Source organism: Protobothrops mucrosquamatus, unplaced genomic scaffold, assembly GCF_001527695.2.
Source record: "Protobothrops mucrosquamatus isolate PMUCROS unplaced genomic scaffold, P.Mucros_1.0 scaffold_30, whole genome shotgun sequence".
In the NCBI taxonomy this organism is placed as follows: domain Eukaryota; kingdom Metazoa; phylum Chordata; class Lepidosauria; order Squamata; family Viperidae; genus Protobothrops; species Protobothrops mucrosquamatus.
This window is the reverse complement of record NW_015386106.1, coordinates 14,132-37,835: the sequence shown is the minus strand read 5'-3', so window position 1 is coordinate 37,835 and position 23,704 is coordinate 14,132. Positions and strand designations below refer to the sequence as shown.

At 41.3% G+C, this 23,704-nt stretch overlaps 1 protein-coding gene across 1 annotated transcript in view; it reads left to right on the top strand.

Moving 5' to 3' along the window:
- The window catches only part of LRRK2 (leucine rich repeat kinase 2), a gene marked incomplete at its 3' end in the record, with an annotated part of 76,418 nt that overhangs the window by 39,585 nt on the left and 13,129 nt on the right, over positions 1 to 23,704 (top strand). The window contains exons 24-35 of the mRNA XM_029282970.1: positions 1,843 to 2,093; positions 3,704 to 3,852; positions 4,734 to 4,827; positions 6,706 to 6,892; positions 8,889 to 9,070; positions 10,435 to 10,664; positions 12,152 to 12,279; positions 15,100 to 15,318; positions 16,792 to 16,993; positions 17,514 to 17,602; positions 18,213 to 18,400; positions 19,706 to 19,860. Of these exons, the coding sequence (XP_029138803.1) occupies positions 1,843 to 2,093; positions 3,704 to 3,852; positions 4,734 to 4,827; positions 6,706 to 6,892; positions 8,889 to 9,070; positions 10,435 to 10,664; positions 12,152 to 12,279; positions 15,100 to 15,318; positions 16,792 to 16,993; positions 17,514 to 17,602; positions 18,213 to 18,400; positions 19,706 to 19,860 (2,074 nt within the window). The remainder of the gene's footprint in view (positions 1 to 1,842; positions 2,094 to 3,703; positions 3,853 to 4,733; positions 4,828 to 6,705; positions 6,893 to 8,888; positions 9,071 to 10,434; positions 10,665 to 12,151; positions 12,280 to 15,099; positions 15,319 to 16,791; positions 16,994 to 17,513; positions 17,603 to 18,212; positions 18,401 to 19,705; positions 19,861 to 23,704) is intronic.

Sequence of the window (23,704 nt, the reverse complement as noted above, 5' to 3'; positions counted from 1 at the left end):
TTCTCTCCTTGATCAGTTTCCATCCGTTGCTTCTTGTCCTGCCTTCAGGTGCTTTGGAGAATAGCTTGACTCCCTCTTCTTTGGGGCAGCCCCTGAGATACTGGAACACTGCTATCATGTCCCCCCTCGTCCTTCTCTTCGTTAAACTAGTTCCTGGTCCCATTAGCTGTGTGATTAAGAACATTAAGAACATAGTTTCTAAGAATGCTATAATTTTCTAGCTGGACTGTGTCCTCATTGGAAGAATGTTAATCTCCAAACTTGGATAAGCCGTTTGAAAGAATGTGAGATGCGATATGTTTTTGCAAAATTTGCAAAAATTAGAAGGCAACGGGAAAGCGATCTAAGAGAAAGTTTTGGGCTGGTTTCTTCTGTAACGGAATAAGCCATTGCTAAGAGTGAATGTTTTATTAGGTACAATTAGAGCCATAAAATATCTCTGTAGAATAGAAACAATTCTAGATAATGTGATTTTTATAACAACATAGGAAACTGAACAGCAAAAAAAAACAAAACCTAGTAGTCCATCAGATCTGTCCTCTGAATATTTTTCCTGTTGTTTTTGTTTTCTTTTTTTATTTATATATGCTTTTTAATTATTTTATTTTTTACCGTTTTACTGTTTAATTTAATTTATTTTTTTGTCGACGACGGACGTGTGTGTTTATCCCAAGCACACGTCCATCACCCGACCAAAAATTTAAAACATGAAAAATAATTAAAAAAAACCAATAAAGAAATACATTTACATATTACTAACTGCATTTCTTCAACGAAGAAACTCTGTGTCCCCCTTAAAGGGCCAGGCTGTGCAGTGTAGTTTTCAGTTATTTTAAGGGCCCGCTCTACATTCAAATGGTAGCAAATCAGGTGGGTTTTTTTGCTCCTTCTCTGATTTATTGGTTACATTTTATTATATAAATTACAAGGACTTCTTTCTCCTTGACAGTATATAATCAAAATGACATAAAATTAAATAAAAAGTAAGGTGCATTTAATTCCAAATGGTTAGTTTTAGCCGACATAATGGGTAATTTGTAGAACCTGGACTGAGAAGAGATAGAATTGGGTGGGGGGGGGGGGTTGGTGTCAATGAAAAATCTGAAATTTCTCGAAGGATTCAATGCGTTGAAGAGTTTTGTTGTTGTTGTTAGTTGCGAAGTCATGTCCGACCCATCGCGAAACCCATGGACAACGTTCCTCCAGGCCTTCCTGTCCTCTACCATCTTCTGGAGTCCATTGAAGCTCACGCCTACTGCTTCAGGGACTCCATCCAGCCACCTCATTCTCTGTCGTCCCCTTCTTCTCTTGCCCTCCATCTTTTCCAGCATCAGGCTCTTCTCCAGTGAGTCCTTCCTTCTCATTAGGTGGCCAAAGTCCTTGAGTTTCAACTTCAGGATCTGGCCTTCTAAAGAGCAGTCAGGGTTGATCTCCTCTTGGACTGACCGGTTTGATCGTCTTGCAGTGTTGAAGAGTTTGGAGGCCTCTAAATGCTCCATCATTGGAGGTTTTCAAAACTAGCCTGGACAACCATTTGCCCATGATATAAGGTCTCATGTCTTGAGTAGGGGTTGGACTAGAAGATCTCTGAGGTCCCTTCCAGATTTTATGTTCTGTCTTCTATCCTTTCTGACTAAATTCAACGGTGTTACGATAAAACTGGGGAATCCATTTACGTTTATTAGAGGAGTATCCTTGAGAGAAACATGTAACCATTTTGGCCTTTTTCCAGATATTTCTCTCTCAAATCATCCCTTAAATAAGCTACCTTTTAAACGGCTTTATTTGCCCTGTCGTAATTTATGAAATAGGCTCATTTGTCGTAATTTTTTCTTCTTTTAGACCCTGAAATGTTTGACTTATCTCGACCTGCACAGCAACCGCTTGAAGTCTTTCCCACAGTATCTCTTGGAAATGCCTCAGATCGTTCACCTCGACGTTTCGCGCAATGAAATTGGGCCTACCTTATGTTTCAATCCAAAAGTCACCTGTCCAACCTTAAAATTTCTCAATTTGTCATACAACCAACTGATAGGCATTCCTAGAGATCTTGGCGATATTCTGATCAAGCTGGAGCATCTCATATTGGAAGGGTGAGAGCGTAGGCCGAGGTGTTTATATATTTTTCTCCAGAGTTAGCATGAGTAGGGAGCGGTAAGATGAGGAAAGTACAGGTAGTCCTCAACTTAGGACGACAAGTGAGCCCAGAACGTATGTTGCTAAGTGAGACATTTGTTAAGTGAGTTTTGTCCCATATTACCACTTTTCTTGCCACGTTTGTTAAGCGAATCCCTGCAGTTGTTAAATTAATAACACGGTTGTGAAGGGAATCTGAATTCCCCATTGACTCGGCTTGTCAGAAGGTCGCAAAACGGGACCATATGAACCTGGGACGCTGCGACTGTCATAAATATGAACCAGTTGCCATGCATCCAGATGTAAATCACCTAACCACCGGGAATGCTGCAATGGTCATAAGTGTGAAAAATAGTCATAAATCGCTTTTCCCGGCATTGTTGTAACTTTGAATAGTCAGTAAACGAACTGTTGTAAATCAAGGATGACCTGTATGGGGTTAAGTGTGTCAGGCCCAACTTTCACAACCATCCTGTAAGAAGGCTGCGATTAACCATGTCTGTAACACAGCCAAGAAAACCACACGGTTGCTTTATGTCAGGGATCTTCAAAGTTGGCCCTTTTATGACTTGTGAACTTCAACTCCCAGAATTCCTCAGCCAGGCACGCTGGCTGAGGAATTCTGGGAGTTGAAGTCCACAAGTCATAAAAGGGCCAAGTTTGAAGACCCCTCCCAGAATTCCTCAGCCAGGCACTGCTGGCTGAGGAATTCTGGGAGTTGAAGTCCACAAGTCATAAAAGGGTCAAGTTTAAAGACTCCTCCCAGAATTCCTTAGCCAGGCAAGCTGGCTGAGGAATTCTGGGAGTTGAAGTCCACAAGTCATAAAAGGGCCAAGTTTGAAGACCCCTCCCAGAATTCCTCAGCCAGGCATGCTGGCTGATGAATTCTGGGAGTTGAAGTCCACAAGTCATAAAAGGGCCAAGTTTGAAGACCCCTGCTTTATGTAGTCATCAGAAACTGAGGCTGACTTGAATATGGGTATTCCTTGATTTACGACCACAATTGAACCCAAAATTGTTAACGGAGAGCTAAATGAGTTTTGCTCCATTTTACAACCTTTCTTACCTCAGTCGTTAACTTGAATCACTGCAGTGGGATAAGTTAGTAACCCGGTTGTTAAGTGAATCTGGCTTCCCCATTGACTTTGCTTGTCAGAAGGTTGCAAAAGGAGATTGCAACCGTCATAAGTACATGCCAGTTGCCAAGTGCCCGAATTTTGATCACGTGACCATGGGGAGGCTGCAAAGGTCGTAACGGTGAAAAACGGTCCTGAGTCACTGTTTTTCAGTGCTGTTGTCAGTTTGAACGGTCGCTAAACGGACTGTTTCAAGTTGAGGACTACTTGTATAGGAGAAAAGATCTGCGGGATGGCATTTGTATTTTGATGGGATTTTATGGGGTGGTTTTTTTAAATGTCGTAAGCTGCACTGGAGCCGTGAGTTGGGCAGCCATATAAAATATGTTAATAAATAAAATAAATAAATTGAGCAGTCAACCTCGGGCCTGTAGCAAGATAGCTGTTTTGTGCGACCTCCGCCGTAACGCTCTTCCTTCCTTTTCTCCTAGGAACAGACTTTCAGCGTTAGTGGGACGCCTATGTTTGAAAGAACTGAAAAGTTTAAACATTAGCAAGAATGATATATCGTACCTGGATATAGAACTTCTGCAGGAGTGTTTGAAATTGGAAATACTCAATGCAGCTGTAAATAAAATTGGTGAGTACGTAGCATTAGACGGAGTGGTGTTAGGAATGGGAGCAAATAAAATAAAAATTAAAAAAACATGCAGACCACAACCTATTGCTGAAATTATATTAATAACAGAATAACAGAGTTGGAAGGGACCTTAGAGGTCTTGTAGTCCAACCCACTGCTCAAGCAGGAGACCCTACACCATTTCAGACAAGTGGCGGTCCAATCTCTTCTTGAAAACCTCCAGTGTGGGAACACCCACAGCTTCTGGAGGCAAGCTGTTCCACTGGTTAATTGTCCTCACTCTTAGGAAGTTTCTCCTTAATTCCAGGTTGCTTCTCTCCTTGATTAGTTCCCATCCATTGTTTCTTCTCCTGCCTTCTGGTGCTTTGGAAAATAGGTTGATCCCCTCCTCTTTGTGGTAGCCCCTCAAATATTGGAAGACTGCTATCATGTCACCCCTAGTCCTTGTTTTCACTAGACTAGACAAACCCAATTCCTGCAACGGTTCTTCATATGTTTTAGCCTCCAACCCCCTAATTATCTTTGTTGCTCTTCTCCCCACTCTTTCCTGAATATCAACATCTTTTATGATATGGCGACTAAAACTGGATGCAGTATTTTAAGTGTGGTCTTACAAAGGTTTTGTAAAGCTGTGCTAATACTTCATGCGATCTTAATTCTACCCTTCTGTTAATACAGCCCAGGATTGTACTGGCTTTTTTGGCTGCTGCTGCACACTGCTGGCTCATATATAAATGATTGTCCACTAGGAACGGTCACTAAACAAATTGTTGAGGACTACCTGTATAGGACATCTGTTTGATAACTGCTTTCTTAAATGGTCTTACAAGACAATAGTTTTCCAAAGCAATTAATAACATGTTTATTTCTATATGTTTTAGATGCCATATATACCTTGCCTTCTAACATAACCACACTGAAACTAGCGCAGAATGCTTTTGTCACTGTTCCAGTGGCAATTCTTCTTTTACCACAGTAAGTGTCAACGCTGCTAACTTCGGGTGTTTTTGCATTGACAACAGATGGAAATATAACCATCTTTTACCTTTTGCTTTTAGAGTTAGGTGATGCTGGGAGGGGGGATGTGAACGAGAGTCCAGCTAGACATAACAACACTAAACCTAGCGGTGAGAAACAAGGTTATTGTAACCAGAGCTGATAAGGAATTGGGCTGGAGAACTGGAGGGGAAGCCTGCATTTCAAGCTAATTGGGGAATGGGATTTATGACTGTTAATTGGAAGAGGGAATTGGGCTTTTATACTATGTGCTCGGGAGGGGAATTCAGTTTTTGGCTTCGATTATGCAGTGCCAATGTTATGCTACTCAAAATAAAGATTCTTTAACGTAATCAATGCCTCGAAGTTCTTTTGAAGAGTTTCATCTGTCGGAACCACGACAGTAAGTTACTCGGATATATACATTAAAATTTGCATTCTCCTGTTCTTGTACCGATCGATGGGCACTTCTAGTAATCCCCAATATCTATTTCAGAAGTCTCCAAACTTTGTGGATTTGCAGACTGACGGCCGTGGAGGGAGGGAAGAGAATGCTTCCGTACAAGCAACGGTCAAGCGGATGTGCGCATGCAGCTCCATTTGTGCAAGCGGCAGACACGCATACCCTCCACTCACACAACTGGAGCTGCCCACACTTGCCTGCCCGCTGCGGGCGCAAGTTGAGCTGTGCACACACTCACATGTCACTTCCACAGCCCGGTTCTGGCCAGGCCGTGGCCCGGTGCTGGGGGATCCCTGATCTATTGCATTTATTGCTTGGGGGAAAAACACATGCTTGTCAGGTTTCTTATTTGTGATGAAAGATTTCTAACTGGTATTCTTTTGTTTGGAAGCTTTTTTTTTAATCCATAAAAATGCCCCAAATGCATAAAGTTAGTTCTGAACGGTTGATTGTTAATGGTGACAAATGACCATAAAACCGTAATATTTTGTTTTGGGGCACAGCTAGCAAAGTTGACCATTGGATCTGCCCCGCCTTTTCTTGTCCATCTATAATATAACCTTGGGTATAGCACAGAAAATTAAATAACAGCTATTTTTCTGCAAAGAAGGTTGCCATACTCTTTAATATTCCGACGAATGACGACGAATGTGCGTGTCCCACGATAATGTTGCAGGATCCAATCTGGCTCCGTCCCTGGGACCAGAGGTTTAGTCTTCCCAGCTTTTGGACTTGTGCTGGAGCCCATCCTGAGGGAACTTCTCTCCAGTGGAGCATGTCCTGTTCTCGGTGTGTGGTATTTATAGTGCCTGTTGTACGTGGCTTTTTAGATGTTGATTGGGGTGTGTGGATGGATGGCTTTGAAGTCATTAGCTGTCGTTGGCTTGTGCTGCCCAGCCCTCTTCTCCTAAGTATTTGATAGGCTGGGTGTAAATCAGCATCTTATTGACTGTTTCCCAGGCTTCAATCACTTCCCTGGCTGTTTTTGTACCTGCTCGCCCAACACATTTAATTTCGCAGCTACTAAGATTGTCGGACGAGCAGGCACAAAAACAGCCAGGGAAGTGATTGAAGCTGGGAAACAGTCAATAAGATGCTGATTTACTCCCAGCCTATCAAGTACTTAAGAGGCAGGAGCTTGGCAGCACAAAGAAACGACAGCTAATGACTTCAAAGCCATCCATCCACACACCCCAATCAACATCTAAAAAGCCACGTACAACAGGTACTATAACTATCACACACAGAACAATACACACTCTGTTAGAGATTGGGCACCAGGGACCGGTTATGTGGAGAGAGTTTTTTCCGCGGACCGGAGGGTGTGTGTGGCGCAAGTTACAAAGTCTGACTTTTAACTTAATAGCACTTGTGTTCCTGTCTCTCTTTGCCAGTTTGCGATCGGTGGATTTAAGCAGCAATAGGATTGGAATTTTACCTGGTCCTGCATCTTGGAAATCTTCAAATTTAAGAGAATTGATATTTAACCACAATCAAATAAGCATTCTGGACTTGAACGACAAAGCTTCTTGGTGGGCTGGGCTTGAAAAACTACACCTGTCTGACAACAAATTAAGAGAGGTAACGCAGAACAAGATAGTAATTATTTCGACTTTATCCACCGTCCCTGCTTTTCTTCCTTGGGTCAAAATACTTTTCAGGAATGTTTGAAGCAATTGCTCTTTCCCGAAAATGACATTTCTTCAGGCCTGATCGCATTGGACTTAAAATACACTTGAGGCGATCAGCTCTGATTAATAATAATAATAATAATAATAATAATAATAATAATAATAATAATAATAATAATAAAGTTGGAAGCAGAACGGCTTCTGTGCAAATAACTGCTGAGAAAAAGGTTGATTTTTCCTATCAATAATAATAATAATAATAATAATAATAATAATAATAAAGTTGGAAGGGACCTTGGAGGTCATGTAGTCCAATCCCCTGCTCAGGCAGGAAACCCTATACTATTTCAGACAAATGGCTGTCCAGTCTCTTCTTAAAAACTTCCAATGTTGGAGCATTCACCGCTTCTGGAGGCAGGTTGTTTCACTGATTAATAGTTCTCACTGTCAGGAAATTTCTCCTTAGTTCTAGATTGCTTCTCTTTTCGGTTAGTTTCCATCCGTTGCTTCTTGTCCTGCCTTCATGTGCTTTGGAGAATAGCTTGACTCCCTCTTCTTTGGGGCAGCCCCTTAGATACTGGAGCACTGCTAGCATGTCCCCCCTGGTCCTTCTCTTCATTAAACTAGACATACCCAATTCCAGCAACCGTTCCCTTATGTGTTTTAGCCTCCAGTCCCCTAATCATCTTTGTTGCTCTTCTCTGTACTCTTTCTGTCTTAATACAAAGCTTACATTGCAAAAGGGGATCAAAAGAAGACAGAGAGGAAAGTCTACCAAACTATATTGCTAAACCTGAAGCAGGTAAGTCTTCAGAAGAACCCACAAAGGGTGCAATGGCTCTGGAGATAAAAAAAAAGAAGAAAAGAAATGGACTTTAACAATTTTAGTGGAGACACGGTTCTCCAAAATAAAATGAATCCCTCCATCACTCAGCTAAGGAAGTATTAAAATGTTTGTGTCTTATACTTAGACACTAAAGTACGCCAACCTGCTTCTCACTCTAATACCACCACCCCTCCAGTTTTTGTAACCATCGTTTGAAAATTAAGGTTCTGTTTTCCGACTACCGAAAGAATCCTTTGGTTAAAAATAGAGGCTACCTTGAAGGAAAAACTTGGGTGATAGAATTTTATGCTGGCAACAAACAGCATCCTATCCATTGAAAAGGGTGTCTCTGGGAATCTCCAGCCATTACTTATAGGAAGGGGAAGTTACACAGAGAAATTCGGTTGTCAAAAGGTCACATGACCTGGGGACATTGCAACCGTCATAAGTACATGCCAGTTGCCAAGCCTCTGAATTTTGATCACGTGACCCTGGGGACGTTGCAGCGGTCCTAAATGGGAAAACAGTCGTATGTCACTTTTTTTCAGTGCCATTGTAACTTCAAACAGTCACTCAATGAGCTGTTGTAAATCGAGAACTACCTGTAACATTAAACCTGAACACTGTTCAAAAGAAACAATGATTGGTTTAGAACACGGGTAGGCAACCTTGGCTCTTTTGTGACTCGTGGACTTCAACTCCCAGAATTCCTGAGCCGGCATGGCTCAGCTTGGAAACCTCTCCCTTTCCCCTCAGCGTGGCTGGCTCAGGAATTCTGGGAGTTGAAGTCCACGAGTCATAAAAGGGCCAAGGTTCCCCACCCCTGTCCTATATCAGGGGTCCTCAACCTTGGCAACTTTAAGATTTGTGGACTTGAACTCCCAGAATTCCTGAGCCGGCACGGCTCAGCTTGGAAACCTCTCCCTTTCCCCTCAGCGTGGCTGACTCAGGAATTCTGGGAGTTGAAGTCCACGAGTCGTAAAAGAGCCAAGGTTGCCCACCCCTGGCCTAGAATTAACTAGCTACATTTGATTAACTGGGCATGTAACTGACATTTATAACCGATAAGATTAATAATTCTGTTCTGAAATATATATATATATTCTTCTTTTGTCTCTAGATTCCTCCTGAAATTGGGTTCCTTGAAAACTTGACATCTTTTGACGTTAGTTACAATCCAGGTATACGGTGTTTTCCAGATGAAATGGGGAAATTGTCGAACATCTGGGACCTTCCTTTGGAAGGGTTACACCTTAACTTAGATTTCAAACACGTGGGAGGCAAAGCAAGGGATATTATCAGGTGAGTTTATCCTACCCGTAGTTCAGATTTATTTCTTATTTGTCTGATCTAACACAAAGCTTTTGTTAGCTGCTCCAGGAAAAAAAAGAGAGAGAAGGAAAACGTATCTTCCCAACGGTCACTTGAGCTCATTATTGTAAGAAAGAAATGATTACGGCTCATCTAAATTTAGTTTTATTTTGGTCAGGTTTTTGTCTTGGCTGACAATGTTATTAACACAAATGTGCCTTTTTTTAAAAAAACAAACTGATTGTAACACAGGTAGTTGTCGACTTGCAACAGTTTGTTTAGTGACTATTTAAAATTACAAAGACACTGAAAAAAGTGAATATTTTTTACAGTTATGACCTTTCCAGCATCCCCATGAATATGGGATCAAAATTCAGAGGCTTGGCAACTGACTCATACTTACGACCGTTGTTGGTTCCCAAGGTTATGTGATCCCCTTTTGTGACCTACTCACAAGCCAAGTCAATGGGGAAGCCAGATTCACTTAACAACCGGGTTACTAACTAATCAACTGCAGTGATTCTCACTTAACAACCAAGGCAAGAAACATCATAAAATGGGGCAAAATTCATTTAACAAACATCTCACTTAACAACAGAAATTGAGGTAGTAAGTCAAGGACGACCTGTAGAAGGGGAACTTATCTTCCTAAGACATACTTGAGTCTTATTTTTGTAGGAAAGGAATTACTACAGCTCATCACAACATCTAAACTCAGCTTTGTTTTGGTCACGTTTTTTGTCTTGGCTGAAGGTATTCCTAACACAAATTGGACTTTTTTAAGAAAAAAAATGGATCGGTGGTTATAATATTGAGACTGAAAGAAAAAGAAGAAACAGAATATTATCAAATTTGCAACTTATTTTATCGATGGCTAGAGGAAAGAATAAAGGATTAGGAATTAAATATGTATTCGTGAATGTAAACTCAGACAGCACGTTGGTTGAAAAATTATTACTGTATGGATGGGGAAAAAATTAATAAAAACTTCTATAAAATATATATATAATACTAGCTGTACCCAGCCACGCGTTGCTGTGGCTGTCTGGTAAAAGCGTGTGTTGCTTTTATGTCCAACAGATGGCGCTGTTTTTTTAAAAAAGCATGTTTTTACCTGTCACAGGTGTGACATCTATATAATATAGGTATATAAAAACACGCGCGTATTCGAATGCAACGTTGTGTCAAAATTTCAAAGCAATTGGTGAAGAACTGTCGGAGATTTAAGATTTTGAACAAGCGAACATTTACATTTTTATTTATATAGATTGAAAGGGTTCCCTTTTTAAATGTGTGTTTTCCCCCTGCGAAAGCAATTCTATAATTAAAAAACCTTTCCATCTTTTTTTTGCAAGGTTCCTTCAACTGCGCTTGAAGAAGGCCGTTCCCTACCACAGAATGAAGCTCATGATTGTTGGAAACGCCGGCAGCGGTAAAACAACCTTGTTGCGACAACTGATGAAATGGAAGAGGCCAGATTTGGCCCCTCAGAATCCGACCATCGGCATTGATGTGCATGACTGGAAGATTCCACGAAGGGGCAAAATCAAGAAAGACACAATTTTAAATGTCTGGGATTTTGCAGGTATTTTCTCTCATGCGTGGGGGGGGGGGTGTCAATCGAAAACGGTGTTCAGAATTTAGGAGAATAGCGCTAGGACCAGCACTTAGACTTATATACCGCTTCACGGTGCTTCACGGCCCCCTCTCTAAGCGGTTTACAGAGTCAGCATATTTGCCCCCCAAAATCTGGGTCCTCATTTTACTGACCTTGGGAGGATGGAAGGCTGAGTCAACCTTGAGCCGATCAGGATCTAACTCCTGGCTGTGGGCAGAGTCTGCCTGCAATACTGCACTCTAACCACTGCGCCACCATGACAGGAAGGAAGGAAGGAAGAAAGGAAGGAAAGAAGGAAAGGAAAGGAAAGGAAAGGAAAGGAAAGGAAAGGAAAGGAAAGGAAAGGATGGATGGATATTGGATATTCTGGATATTTGGGAACTATTTTCTTCTCTTTTTCTCTTCTGCTGATTAATGATCACAATAAAGTTATTTGAATTTGATTTACGATGTTTTTTTTGTTTTTTTTTGCTGGAAATTGGCATTTACTTTTGATCTCTGACAAAAACCACCCAGTGCGGACAGTGGACTGGTAGATTCACTATGGCCATAGTGATTTGCTCAAAGACCGCTGCAAAAAGAGTCATAAAATTGTGTCAGTCACGTGACAGCTTGCTTAATGACCAATTACAGTTGTAAGCTGAGGACTATCTGTACTTTGCTGTGGTAGAAATTAATATAGTCGTGTGAATTGTTACAGAGGAAGGAAACCTGGAGCCTGACTTTAGATCTAGCATATAGTGCCATGAGAATAGGGGAACTGTCAGGGTCTAAGAATCAGGGCCAGGTGTTAAGTTGCTGTTAAACTGATTTATTGCTTATCTCAGAGGTCCCCAACCTTTTGGGCACCAGGGACCGGTTCCGTGGAGAGAGGTTTTTCCGTGGACCAGAGGGTGCATGGTTTTGTGTGCTGCCTGCATCCTGCAGATGGGGCTTTGCTTGTTTGTGCAGACCGGTTGCTGGCATGCCATGGCCCAGTACTGGTCCATGGACCGGGGGTTGGGGACCCCTGACTTATCTAGTCAACTAACAGAGAATCTAGTCAACTAACGGTCAGCACTAAATTGGTGCTAATTGAGAGTCAACGCAATTCAAGAGGGGTTGGACTTAAGACTGTGAGCACACAACAGTGCCAGGCTGATTCCTCTCTTGACTCCCTCCCCAGACACTGCCTGTTCTTCTCCTACAGGAATACGGTTCTTGTTTTTTCTAAACTTCTAAAGTTTTGTGAAACTTTTCCTACTACATCTCTGCGTTGTGTGAGGGAGCAAATTTGAAAACCAACTGTTTCTTCACAACCTGTAACATGTTGTTCTTGTTCTTGACCGCAGCCTGAAATGATTTAAACTCTGTTTCAATTCTCATCTCGCTTTGCTGAGGACTGGAGGTCACGCAGAGCGTATGTGGGCATACATAGCATCTGCCAATTTACTGCTGTCCTTGCTGTTCTGCAGGTCAAGAAGAATTCTATAGCGCTCATCTCCATTTTATGACTCAGCGGGCTCTCTACCTCGTGGTTTATGACCTTAGCAAAGGGGAATCCGAAGTGGATGCCATGAAACCGTGGCTGTTTAATATCAAGGTAACATACTTTCTTTTTTAAAAAAAAAACACTGATATGATAGAGAATTTGTCAGGCACAAATAACCAGGAGCATTCATCGAGTTCATAGCAGAGAAGAGTTTATTATTGCTACCCATACACAAATATCTAGTCAACTAACAGTCAAAGCTAAATCGGCGCTGGATAAAAGTCAACAGAATTCACCGAGATTGGATGTGGGTCTCTTGTGGCTGCACAATGATTCCAAACTAATGACATCTTTAACTCCGCCTCCCAGCTCAGCCAGCTGTTCTCCTACAGAATTTGTGAACCTGATTATGTCAGGAGAAGTGACCCTGTGGCTCTCCTAAGCTTGCACAAACACAACTTCGGAGAGCCCTGGCCATCTGGTGGAAGTCCTCAGGACTGTGGACTCCAACCCACAACTTACTAACCTTATTCAGTGTTTGGGACCTGGGGGATAACCTCTGCCAGCACTTTTTTGGTGGGAGTAGGTGAAATTTGGCCTTTAACCAATGTCTATAGAAATGTGTGAAAACCAAAAGGGAAGATTGTTAATTTAAAAAAGGTAGGAGTGTTCAGTTTGGATGAAATACAATTGAGAGATCTCTTCCATTGTCTAAACCAGGGGTAGGCAGCCTTGGCTCTTTTATGACTCTAGGCTTATTCCTCTCTTGATTCCCTCTCCAGTGGAAACTTACAATTTCCAATCTATAGGTTTTTTTTGTTGTTGTTGTTAGTTGCAAAGTCGTGTCTGACCCATCGCAACCCCATGAACAATGTTCCTCCAGACCAGTGGTGGCGAACCTATGGCACGGGTGCCAGAGGCGGCACCCAGAGCCCTCTCTGTGGGCACGCGCGTCGTCGCCCCAGTCCTAGGCCTTCAGCTGGGTTTTATAAAACCTTTTTGCTTTAGGCCTCCTCCGCCATGTGCAAAAAAAAAAAAAAAAGGTTCAATCAGTCAATTTCAACTTCTCGCAGGAAAAAAAAAGTCCTTGCAAAGTTGGAATTGATTGATTGAACTTTTTAGTCGCACCCAGTCTGCCGTTACCACTGCAGCCACGCCCACCCAATTGGCCACACCCAGCCAATGGGCCACACCCCCCTGGCACTCGACGATGCATAAGTGGGTTTTGGGTTGCAGTTTGGGCACTCAGTCTCTAAAAGGTTTGCCATCACTGCTCCAGACCTTCCTGTCCTCTACCATCTTCTGGAGTCCATTGAAGCTCACGCCTCCTGCTTCAGTGACTTCCTCCAGCCACCTCATTCTCTGTCGTCCCCTTCTTCTCTTGCCCTCCATCTTTCCCAGCATGAGGCTCTTCTCCAGTGAGTCCTTCCTTCTCATTAGGTGGCCAAAGTACTTGAGTTTCAACTTCAGGATCTGGTCTTCTAAAGAGCAGTCAGGGTGGATCTCCTCTAGGACTGACCGGTTTGATCGCCTTGCAGTCCAGGGGACTCGCAAGAGTCTTCTCCAGCACTATAGTTCAAAGGCCTCCATTCTTTGGCGCTCAGCCTTTCTTGTGGTCCAACTTTCACAGCCATACATTGCAACTGGGAAATTATTAAATTAATAAATTAGATTGACTAATTTCCCCAACCCCTTCCAGCTTACTTACAAATAAAGTAGGGCAAACGGTCCCAAATTCATTTACAATTTCTCATCTTTCCTCGCTGCGAACTTCTTAAAAGAAATAGATCCCTGTTACGTTTGGCTGACAGCATTCCAGTGATCATAAAAACTTCCTGAAGGATTTGCAATCGTAAAAGGTTCTTTTGTTAAGGATTCTTTGTGAAGTGTGAAAAGCAGGCCTTGAGAACAGGAACAGAATATTTTTCCTTATTTAATCAATCAGAAAGAAATTATCTATTTTTTTTTTAGCTCTGTTACACAGATGTATACTATTCTGGTCAGTGGGAATAAGGAATTTGAGGATCTTTTTTTTTAAAGTAATTGTAATGAAGGGAATTGGGAACATTTAATAACTTGGAAATGATAAATATTAAACGTTAATTTTAAATATTAATGGAAAATTAAGGTTGAGAAAAAGTCACTAGGACATTGATTGTCTCAAAGATTGAACGTTAAAACAATCAAGATATATGTAAACTAAAAACTATTGATAAATATTAAAAAGTTATTTTTTATTTGACTGATTGAATAAGAAGTGTATTCATTCAAATATGAGACAGTACATATTAAGGGGAAAAGAGAGGAAATACCTATTGTAATAGTTTGAGTGTCATGTGTCTGATTAACGAAACACTTAAAAGGACTTTCAGGCATATTTTTTCCTAAAAGCATTTATTAAGGTTATAGAGACGTCAGTACAGCATGGTGGAAATTCTTAGGTCTGGCTTCTCTTCCGTTACGCATATACATTCTAAGCATTTCCCACTCCCTTATTTTGGGGTCATGGTTCACATCTTCCAATCAACTTAGAAGATGTGATTTACTTCCAGTTTCTTTCTCCCGGGCTATCCTTATTCTCCTCCCTCTTTCCCAGTTGCTGGTTTAACTATATAAATACCAGACAGTTCTGCATATTGTCAAAGCAAGAATATACAGAATATTTGTATTAAGAATATTTGTATGTAATTGAATTATAGTAACTCAGCCGCCACATTGTTTTTTCAAAGATATAAATGTAATGTTAGAAAATCAATAAAATTAAAAAAAAAAAAGGTTTTATTCTAAACTGCTTGTCAAATCTGAGGTGACATCCTGGTTGCAAGGTGGCTAGGAGTGAGGCTAATAAAATGGAATAAAACCAACTGCAGATAAAAGGGTAATTATGGGAGAAAAGTCTTAATCTAGAACTTTGCAACCCCTGTTTTATAGACCCGAGCGTCATTCTCCCCTGTGATTCTCATCGGAACTCATTTAGACATCTCTAGCGAAAAGCAGCGTAGAGTTTGCATCAATAAAATCACCAAGGAGTTGATGAATCAGAAGGGATTTCCCCAAATCCACGACTATCACTTTGTGAAAGCCACAGAAGAGTCTGAATCAATGACTAAGCTTCGACAAATCATCATCAAAGAATGTCTGGAGTTTAAAGTAAGCCGTTTCGCTTTAATATAAAGAGTAATAGCACTTATATACTGCTTTATAGCCCTCTCTAAGCAGTTTACAGAGTCAGCATGAGGTCCCCAACAGTCTGGGTCCTCATTTTATCGACCTCAGAAGGATAGAAGGTTGAGTCAACCTTGAGCCGGTCAGGATCGAACTGCTGGCAGCGAGCAGAATTTGCCTGCAATACTTCATTCTAACCACTACACCAACCATAATTAAATGGTTGATAAGTTCATGTTCTCAGGCATATTTGCATAAAATCTTGCTCAATTAGCCACCAGGGAAGTTACTGCTTAATGTTCAGTGCAATTCTTTAATGTCATAAATACAGATTTGGTTTTCCCAGATAGTTTAAAAAAGACATCTACCCAGTTCTGGGTTCATCCATCTTAGAACTAAAGAGAAATTTCCTGACAGTGAGAACTATTAATCAGTGGAACAACCTGCCTCCAGAAGGTGTGGGTGCTCCAACACTGGAGGTTTTTAAGAAGAGATTGGATAGCCACTTGTCTGAAATGGCATAGAGTCTCCTGCTTGAGCAGGGGGTTGGACTAAATGACCTCCAAATCCTTTCTCACTCTGTTATTCTGTTATCACTGCAGAAGATATGACTTAACTATGGTAGCAATTGCTTATTGACTAGACCAGATTCACACCACCTTGTAAAGCCATGAATCATAGTTTTCAAGACACAGTAGCTGGATTTGCATGGTACCCTAAACTAAAATGAAACAAGCCACCTTCTGGCTTACTTTGAATGCCTGGTCCTTCTCAATGGCTCAATCTCTTCAATCTTCAGGAAGGCAGAATTTTTCAAGAAGAGTTTGGACAATCATTTTTCCAAGATAGCCTCGTGCTTGAACAGGGGTTGGACTAGAACAGTGGTTCTCAACCTGTGGGTCGGGACCCCATTTGGAGTCGATCGACCATTTCATGGGGGTCGCCAAGCAAGGCTGTCCGCCATTTTTTTTGTCTGCCATTTTTTTTGTCCGCCATTTTTTCCCCCTTTTCCAGCGGGTGCCTTACCTCCCTTGGGCTGGGCCAGCTGGTGGTCGGCCTGCTCCGTCTCTGCCGCTTGCCAGCTACGCCTCGGCCAGCGCAGGCGGCAGAACCACGCATGTGCGGCGCTCCCGGGCAGGGAAAGTCCTCGACTTACGACCAGTCGGGTAGTCCTGGACTTATGACCAGTTTAGTCCTCGACTTACGACCGGTTTAGTCCTCGACTTACGACCGGTTGGGGTCACGGCATTAAAAAGGTTGAGAACCACTGGACTAGAAGACCTCCACGGTCCGTTCCAACCCAGTTATTCCACGTTTTACTGTCTATTCTAGACCGGCCCAAACTATAATCCATATTTCAAGGAGAAATGATTGACTAGGAAAGTACAGTTCATCCCTCAGTCATTCATCGAAATATCGGAACAACATTTTGTTTATTTATTTATTTTTTCCCTGCAGATCAGAGATCAGCCGGTGATTGGCCAGTTAATTCCAGACAGCTACTTAGAACTTGAGAAGAGTATTCTGGAAATACGCAAAACGTTGCCATCTGAGTTCCCTGTGATTTGCCAGAGTCAGCTTTACGAATTGGTGCAAGAAAATCAGCTGCAGTTGGATGAAAATGAGCTTTCCCACGCTGTGCATTTTCTGAATGAATCAGGTAAAAAAAAATGTGGCGGTTGAACTGCGACAGTCAGTGGCTCCACAATCGCTTTTTTCGTTTAGACAAAAACGTTATGCTAAGTTGGGAAGTTTCGTTTTGTGCCACCTTTATTACTTATAAGTTGCAAACCCAATAGTCCAGGGGTCCCCAACCCCCGGTCCGTGGACAGGCATGGGGCCGTGGCATGCCAGAAACCGGTTCACGCAAACAAGCGAAGCTCCATCCACGGGATGCCAGCAGCACGCGAAACCACGCCACCTCCGGTCCACGGAAAAACCTCTCTCCGTGGAACCGGTCCTTTGTGCCCCAAAGATTGAGGGCCACTGTTATAGTCCTTCCTCCTCCTCCTATTTTCCCCATAACAGCAACCCTGTGAGGTGGGCTGGGCTAAGAGAGGGATGGGGATCCCCCACTGAACAAAGGGTAGTGAATTATAAAGTAATAAACCACACTGTTTTTAAATGTTTCGTATTCATTGATGCATACATACTAAGCAGACTTTTTTTTTATTATTTAGGTGTCCTCCTCCACTTTCAGGATCCCGCCCTTCAGCTCCGAAATTTGTATTTTGTCGATCCCAAGTGGCTGTGTAAAATCATCGGCCAGGTGGGTCTCGAATGGAGTTCCAAGCCAGGTTTTCTGGATTGTTCTCTTTTTGTAGTAACAATAATAATAATGATGATGATGATCATGATGATGATGATGATCATGATGATCATGATCATGATGATCATGATCATGATCATGTTGGAAGGGATTTTGGAGGTCATCTAGTCCAACCACCTACTCAGGCAGGAAACCCTACACCATTTCGGACAAATGGCTGTCCAGTCTCTTCTTAAAAACTTCCAGTGTTGGCCCATTCACCGCTTCTGGAGGCAGGTTGTTCCACTGGTTAATTGTTCTGGCTGTCAGGAAATTTCACCTTAGTTCCAGGTTGCTTCTCTCCTTGATGAGTTTCCATCCGTTGCTTCTTGTCCTGCCTTCGGGCGCTTTGGAGAATAGCTTGACTCCCTCTTCTTTGGGGCAGCCCCTGAGATATTGGAAGACTGCTATCATGTCCCCCCACGTCCATCTCTTTGTTAAACTAGACAGACCCAATTCCAGCAACCGTTCCTTATATGTTTTAGCCTCCAGTCCCCTGATCATCTTTGTTGCTCTTCTCTGTACTAAGCAAATCGTAGTGAGGTTGGTGAGACTGGTTTCTGTTCCATAGATCTTGACCGTGAAGGTGGATGGCTTTACGAAGTACCCCAAAGGGATCATAAAGCGTTCTGATGTGGAAAAATCCCTGCTAAAGAATAGTAAATTTCCTGAGATCTGCAAGGGCCAATACTTCAAGCTGCTAGAGAAATTTCAGATTGCTTTGCCACTCGGAGAAGATCAACTGCTTATTCCGAGCAGGTAAACAAAAAAAAATTAGAACTCATGGTTACCTGAGCATTGGCAGGGGGAGGGAGAGTGTGGGGAACAAGTAACCTCTCGTACGTTATGACTTCATTACAGATGATGTGAATTATTTAATTTGTGGGGTCCTTGGTGCTCTCTGAGCTTGGTTGTTTTCTTCCAGATGTTTCGTGACCCAACTAGGTCATATCATCAGTGCTAGAAGGGAGTAGGGTTTGTGGAATGATGGAGGAGGAGGAGGAGGAGGAGAACTGTGGGGTCCTTGGTGCTTTCTGAGCTTGCTTGTTTTCTTGCAAACATTTCATTACCCAACTAGGTAACCTCATCAGTGCTAGAAGGGGGAAGGAGGAGGAGGAGGAGGAGGAGAACTGTGGGGTCCTTGGTGGGCTCTGAGCTTGGTTGTTTTCTTGCAGATGTTTCATGACCCAACTAGGTAACAACATCAGTGCTAGAAGGGAGTGGGATTCGCTCTCATTTTATATACCAGTGGCAAGCCTTGTCAGTGTTGGTGGGAGCAATATGGGTGATTCTTTATTGGGTTATTTTACTGTTAGTTTATTTGTCTGAGCTGGGAGTTGCTTGCCTTCTTTGCTTCTTGATCGTTGGAAAGGAAACAAAATCCCAAAACACCTGCTTACCAGCAATCAACAGACAGAGGAACAAAGATTAAACCTAAGATTAACGTTAGGCCGACAATCAAGAAGCAAGCAATATAAACCTCACTTCCTACTAGCACTGATAATGTTACCTAGTTGGGTCCTGAAACGTCTGCAAGAAAACCACCAAGCTCAGACAGCACCAAGGACCCCACAGCTCAACCTGAGCTACAAATATTCTCCTTTATCGGTGTGTTATTAACCATTTCCTTTCTTTAAATGGTGATGCGTGAAATGGCTATTAGCAGTAGGTAAAAACTATAGATTGGAAATTGTAAGTTTCCACTGGAGAGGGAGTCAAGAGAGGAATAAGCCTAGAGTTATTATGTTGCTGCAAGTTCAATTCAACTCTCAGCTACAAATATTCTCTTCTATTATTTAATTTGTATCGGGGGTTACCGAAGCAAATTTGTCCGTTTGCTACCACTTGTGCAATAATTCCAAAGTGCCCAATAGAACACAGGGGCTTCTTATGGACGCTTGCTCAATGTTATAGTGTCAGCCATTAATGATCACTCAGAGAAGATCTGCACCTTTTGACTGTCACCCCATTGCCAACCTGGGGAATGAAAAAATGAAAAAGGGGGGGAAAAATAGCTCCCTTTTTAAATTAATTGATGAATTTATTGTTTTTTTTCTCTTGAAGCTTGTCAGATCAACGGCCTGTGATAGAATTACCTCACTGCGAAAACTCCGAGCTTATTATAAGATTGTATGAGATGCCCTATTTTCCTATGGGATTCTGGTCCCGGCTAATTAATCGACTACTTGAAGTGTCTTCATACATGCTTTCAGGAAGAGGTACAAGATTGGAAGGAAATCAATCAAACCTTGTTATTAAGAAATTAGCCGAGTTACCACAGATGTTTGTCTTTTAGTTGCTTAATTCACCTTACAGTGTTAGCGTGAACTCTCAGAGCCTGTAGGCCGAACCAAAATTTGATACAGAAAATATTGCTTGGATTTGTCCAGTTCCATGGGAACTGCTTTCAAGGAGAAACAGATAAAGGTCAGGCTGTTATATGACATTTTGGGATTGTTATCTTGCTTTGTCACAAAGAGACACTTCTGTGGATTGGAGGTGTTGGATAGGAAGTAGGTAGATAGATTGATTATGAATATTTATAAATGCAAACTCGTTTAAAGGATTTCATTTAGGGATCTAGAACACGTGTGTTATTTACCCTTATGCTTGGAATCCTAAATACCCCCTATGGAGGATCTCAGACTTCCTATGTCTCAGTACTTTTACAATAGTAGGATTCCAAATGATGTTAATTTATGGCAGTAGAAATAATTTGAGCCAAGGTAGATATTTAGATCAGCATGATGATCAAAAGCTAATGTTTAAACCTTAAGGGACGAAGTGCATTTTACTTCTTGTATTTGAATTGATCTCGTGATGGTTAAATATTGAGAAAGCTTCCTAACCTGGGATTTGAACCTGGGGTTTGTTCCATCTTTCCCCATTCTTGGGCCCTAATTAGCCATGGTAATTGAGATAGCAATAATCTATAATCTAATATAGGCCGGGAAAGATGGTGGTATTTCTTGTTTTTGCATACTTGGTGACTAAAGTATAAAAAAGGCTATCCTCTTTGGATAGATTGAGGATATAAATTTATCCTACGCATAAAATCGTGTCAGAGAAAGGGATCCTAAGTGAATTTAGAAAGAGGACTGCACTTCTCGGTCTTGCATACTTTGTGCTTCTTTCTTCTTTTCAAAGAATATTTTTATCCCAATCCGTGGTGAAAAATATATATATTTTTTAAAAAAGTATCCTATTTGGATAGATTGAGGATATAAATTTATCCTACGCATAAAATCGTGTCAGAGAAAGGGATCGTAAGTGAATTTAGAAAGAGGACTGCACTTCTCGGTCTTGCATACTTTGTGCTTCTTTCTTCTTCTCAAATAATATTTTTATCCCAATCTGTGGTGAAAAATACTTTTTTTTAAAAAAGTATCCTATTTGGATAGATCGAGAATATAAATTTACCCTACGCATAAAATCGTGTCAGAGAAAGGGATCGTAAGTGAATTTAGAAAGAGGACTGCACTTCTCTGTCTTGCATACGGGATTGTATGTGAATTTACAATGTTACATACTTAACATCCCTCCTTTTCTCCTCAGAACGAGCTCTTCGTCCCAACAANAGGAGGAGGAGGAGGAGGAGGAGGAGAAGAACTGTGGGGTCCTTGGTGGGCTCTGAGCTTGGTTGTTTTCTTGCAGATGTTTCATGACCCAACTAGGTAACAACATCAGTGCTAGAAGGGAGTGGGATTCGCTCTCATTTTATATACCAGTGGCAAGCCCTGTCAGTGTTGGTGGGAGCAATATGGGTGATTCTTTATTGGGTTATTTTACTGTTAGTTTATTTGTCTGAGCTGGGAGTTGCTTGCCTTCTTTGCTTCTTGATCGTTGGAAAGGAAACAAAATCCCAAAACACCTGCTCACCAGCAATCAACAGACAGAGGAACAAAGATTAAACCTAAGATTAACGTTAGGCCGACAATCAAGAAGCAGACAATATAAACCTCACTTCCTACTAGCACTGATAATGTTACCTAGTTGGGTCCTGAAACGTCTGCAAGAAAACCATCAAGCTCAGACAGCACCAGGGACCCCACAGCTCAACCTGAGCTGAAATATTCTCCTTTATCTGTGTGTTATTAACCATTTTCTTTCTTTAAATGGTGATACGTGAAATGGCTATTAGCAGCAGGTAAAAACTATAGATTGGAAATTGTAAGTTTCCACTGGAGAGGGAGTCAAGAGAGGAATAAGCCTAGAGTTATTATGTTGCTGCAAGTTCAATTCAACCCTCAGCTACAAATATTCTCTTCTATTATTTAATTTGTATCGGAGGTTACCGAAGCAAATTTGTGCGTTTGCTACCATTTGTGCAATAATTCCAAAGTGCCCAATAGAACACAGGGACTTCTTATGGACGCTTGCTCAATGTTATGGTGTCAGCCATTAATTATCACTCAGAGAAGATCTGCACCTTTTGACTGTCACCCCATTGCCAACCTGGGGAATGAAAAAATGAAAAAGGGGGGAAAAATAGCTCCCTTTTTAAATTAATTGATGAATTTGTTTTTTTTTTCTCTTGAAGCTTGTCAGATCAACGCCCTGTGATAGAATTACCTCACTGTGAAAACTCCGAGCTTATTATAAGATTGTATGAGATGCCCTATTTTCCTATGGGATTCTGGTCCCGGCTAATTAATCGACTGCTTGAAGTGTCTTCATACATGCTTTCAGGAAGAGGTACAAGACTGGAAGGAAATCAATCAAATCTTGTTATTAAGAAATTAGCCGAGTTACCACAGATGTTTGTCTTTTAGTTGCTTAATTCACCTTACAGTGTTAGCGTGAACTCTCAGAGACTGTAGGTCGAACCAAATTTGAGACAGAAAATATTGTTTGGATTTGTCCAGTTCCATGGGAACTGCTTTCAAGGAGAAACAGATAAAGGTCAGGCTGTTATATGACATTTTGGGATTGTTATTCTGCTTTGTCACAAAGAGACACTTCTATGGATTGGAGGTGTTGGACAGGAAGTAGGTAGATAGATTATGAATATTTATAAATGCAAACACATTTAAAGGGTTTCATTTAGGGATCTAGATTCTAGAACACGTGTGTTATTTACCTAAGATCCCTTATGCTTGGAATCCTACATACCCCCTATGAAGGATCTCAGACTTTCTATGTCTCAGTACTTTTACAATAGTAGGATTCCAAATGATGTTAATTTCTGGCAGTAGAAATAATTTGAGCCAAGGTAGATATTTAGATCAGCATGATGATCAAAAGCTAATGTTTAAACCTTAAGGGACGAAGTGCATTTTACTTCTCGTATTTGAATTGATCTCATGATGGTTAAATATTGAGAAAGCTTCCTAACCTGGGATTTGAACCTGGGGTTTGTTCCATCTTTCCCCATTCTTGGGCCCAAATTAGCCATGGTAATTGAGATAGCAATAATCTATAATCTAATATAGGCCGGGAAAGATGGTGGTATTTCTTGTTTTTGCATACTTGGTGACTAAAGTATAAAAAAGGCTATCCTATTTGGATAGATTGAGGATATAAATTTATCCTACGCATAAAATCGTGTCAGAGAAAGGGATCGTAAGTGAATTTAGAAAGAGGACTGCACTTCTCGGTCTTGCATACTTTGTGCTTCTTTCTTCTTTTCAAAGAATATTTTTATCCCAATCCGTGGTGAAAAATATATATATTTTTTAAAAAAGTATCCTATTTGGATAGATTGAGGATATAAATTTATCCTACGCATAAAATCGTGTCAGAGAAAGGGATCGTAAGTGAATTTAGAAAGAGGACTGCACTTCTCGGTCTTGCATACTTTGTGCTTCTTTCTTCTTCTCAAATAATATTTTTATCCCAATCTGTGGTGAAAAATACTTTTTTTAAAAAAAGTATCCTATTTGGATAGATCGAGAATATAAATTTACCCTACGCATAAAATCGTGTCAGAGAAAGGGATCGTAAGTGAATTTAGAAAGAGGACTGCACTTCTCTGTCTTGCATACGGGATTGTATGTGAATTTACAATGTTACATACTTAACATCCCTCCTTTTCTCCTCAGAACGAGCTCTTCGTCCCAACAA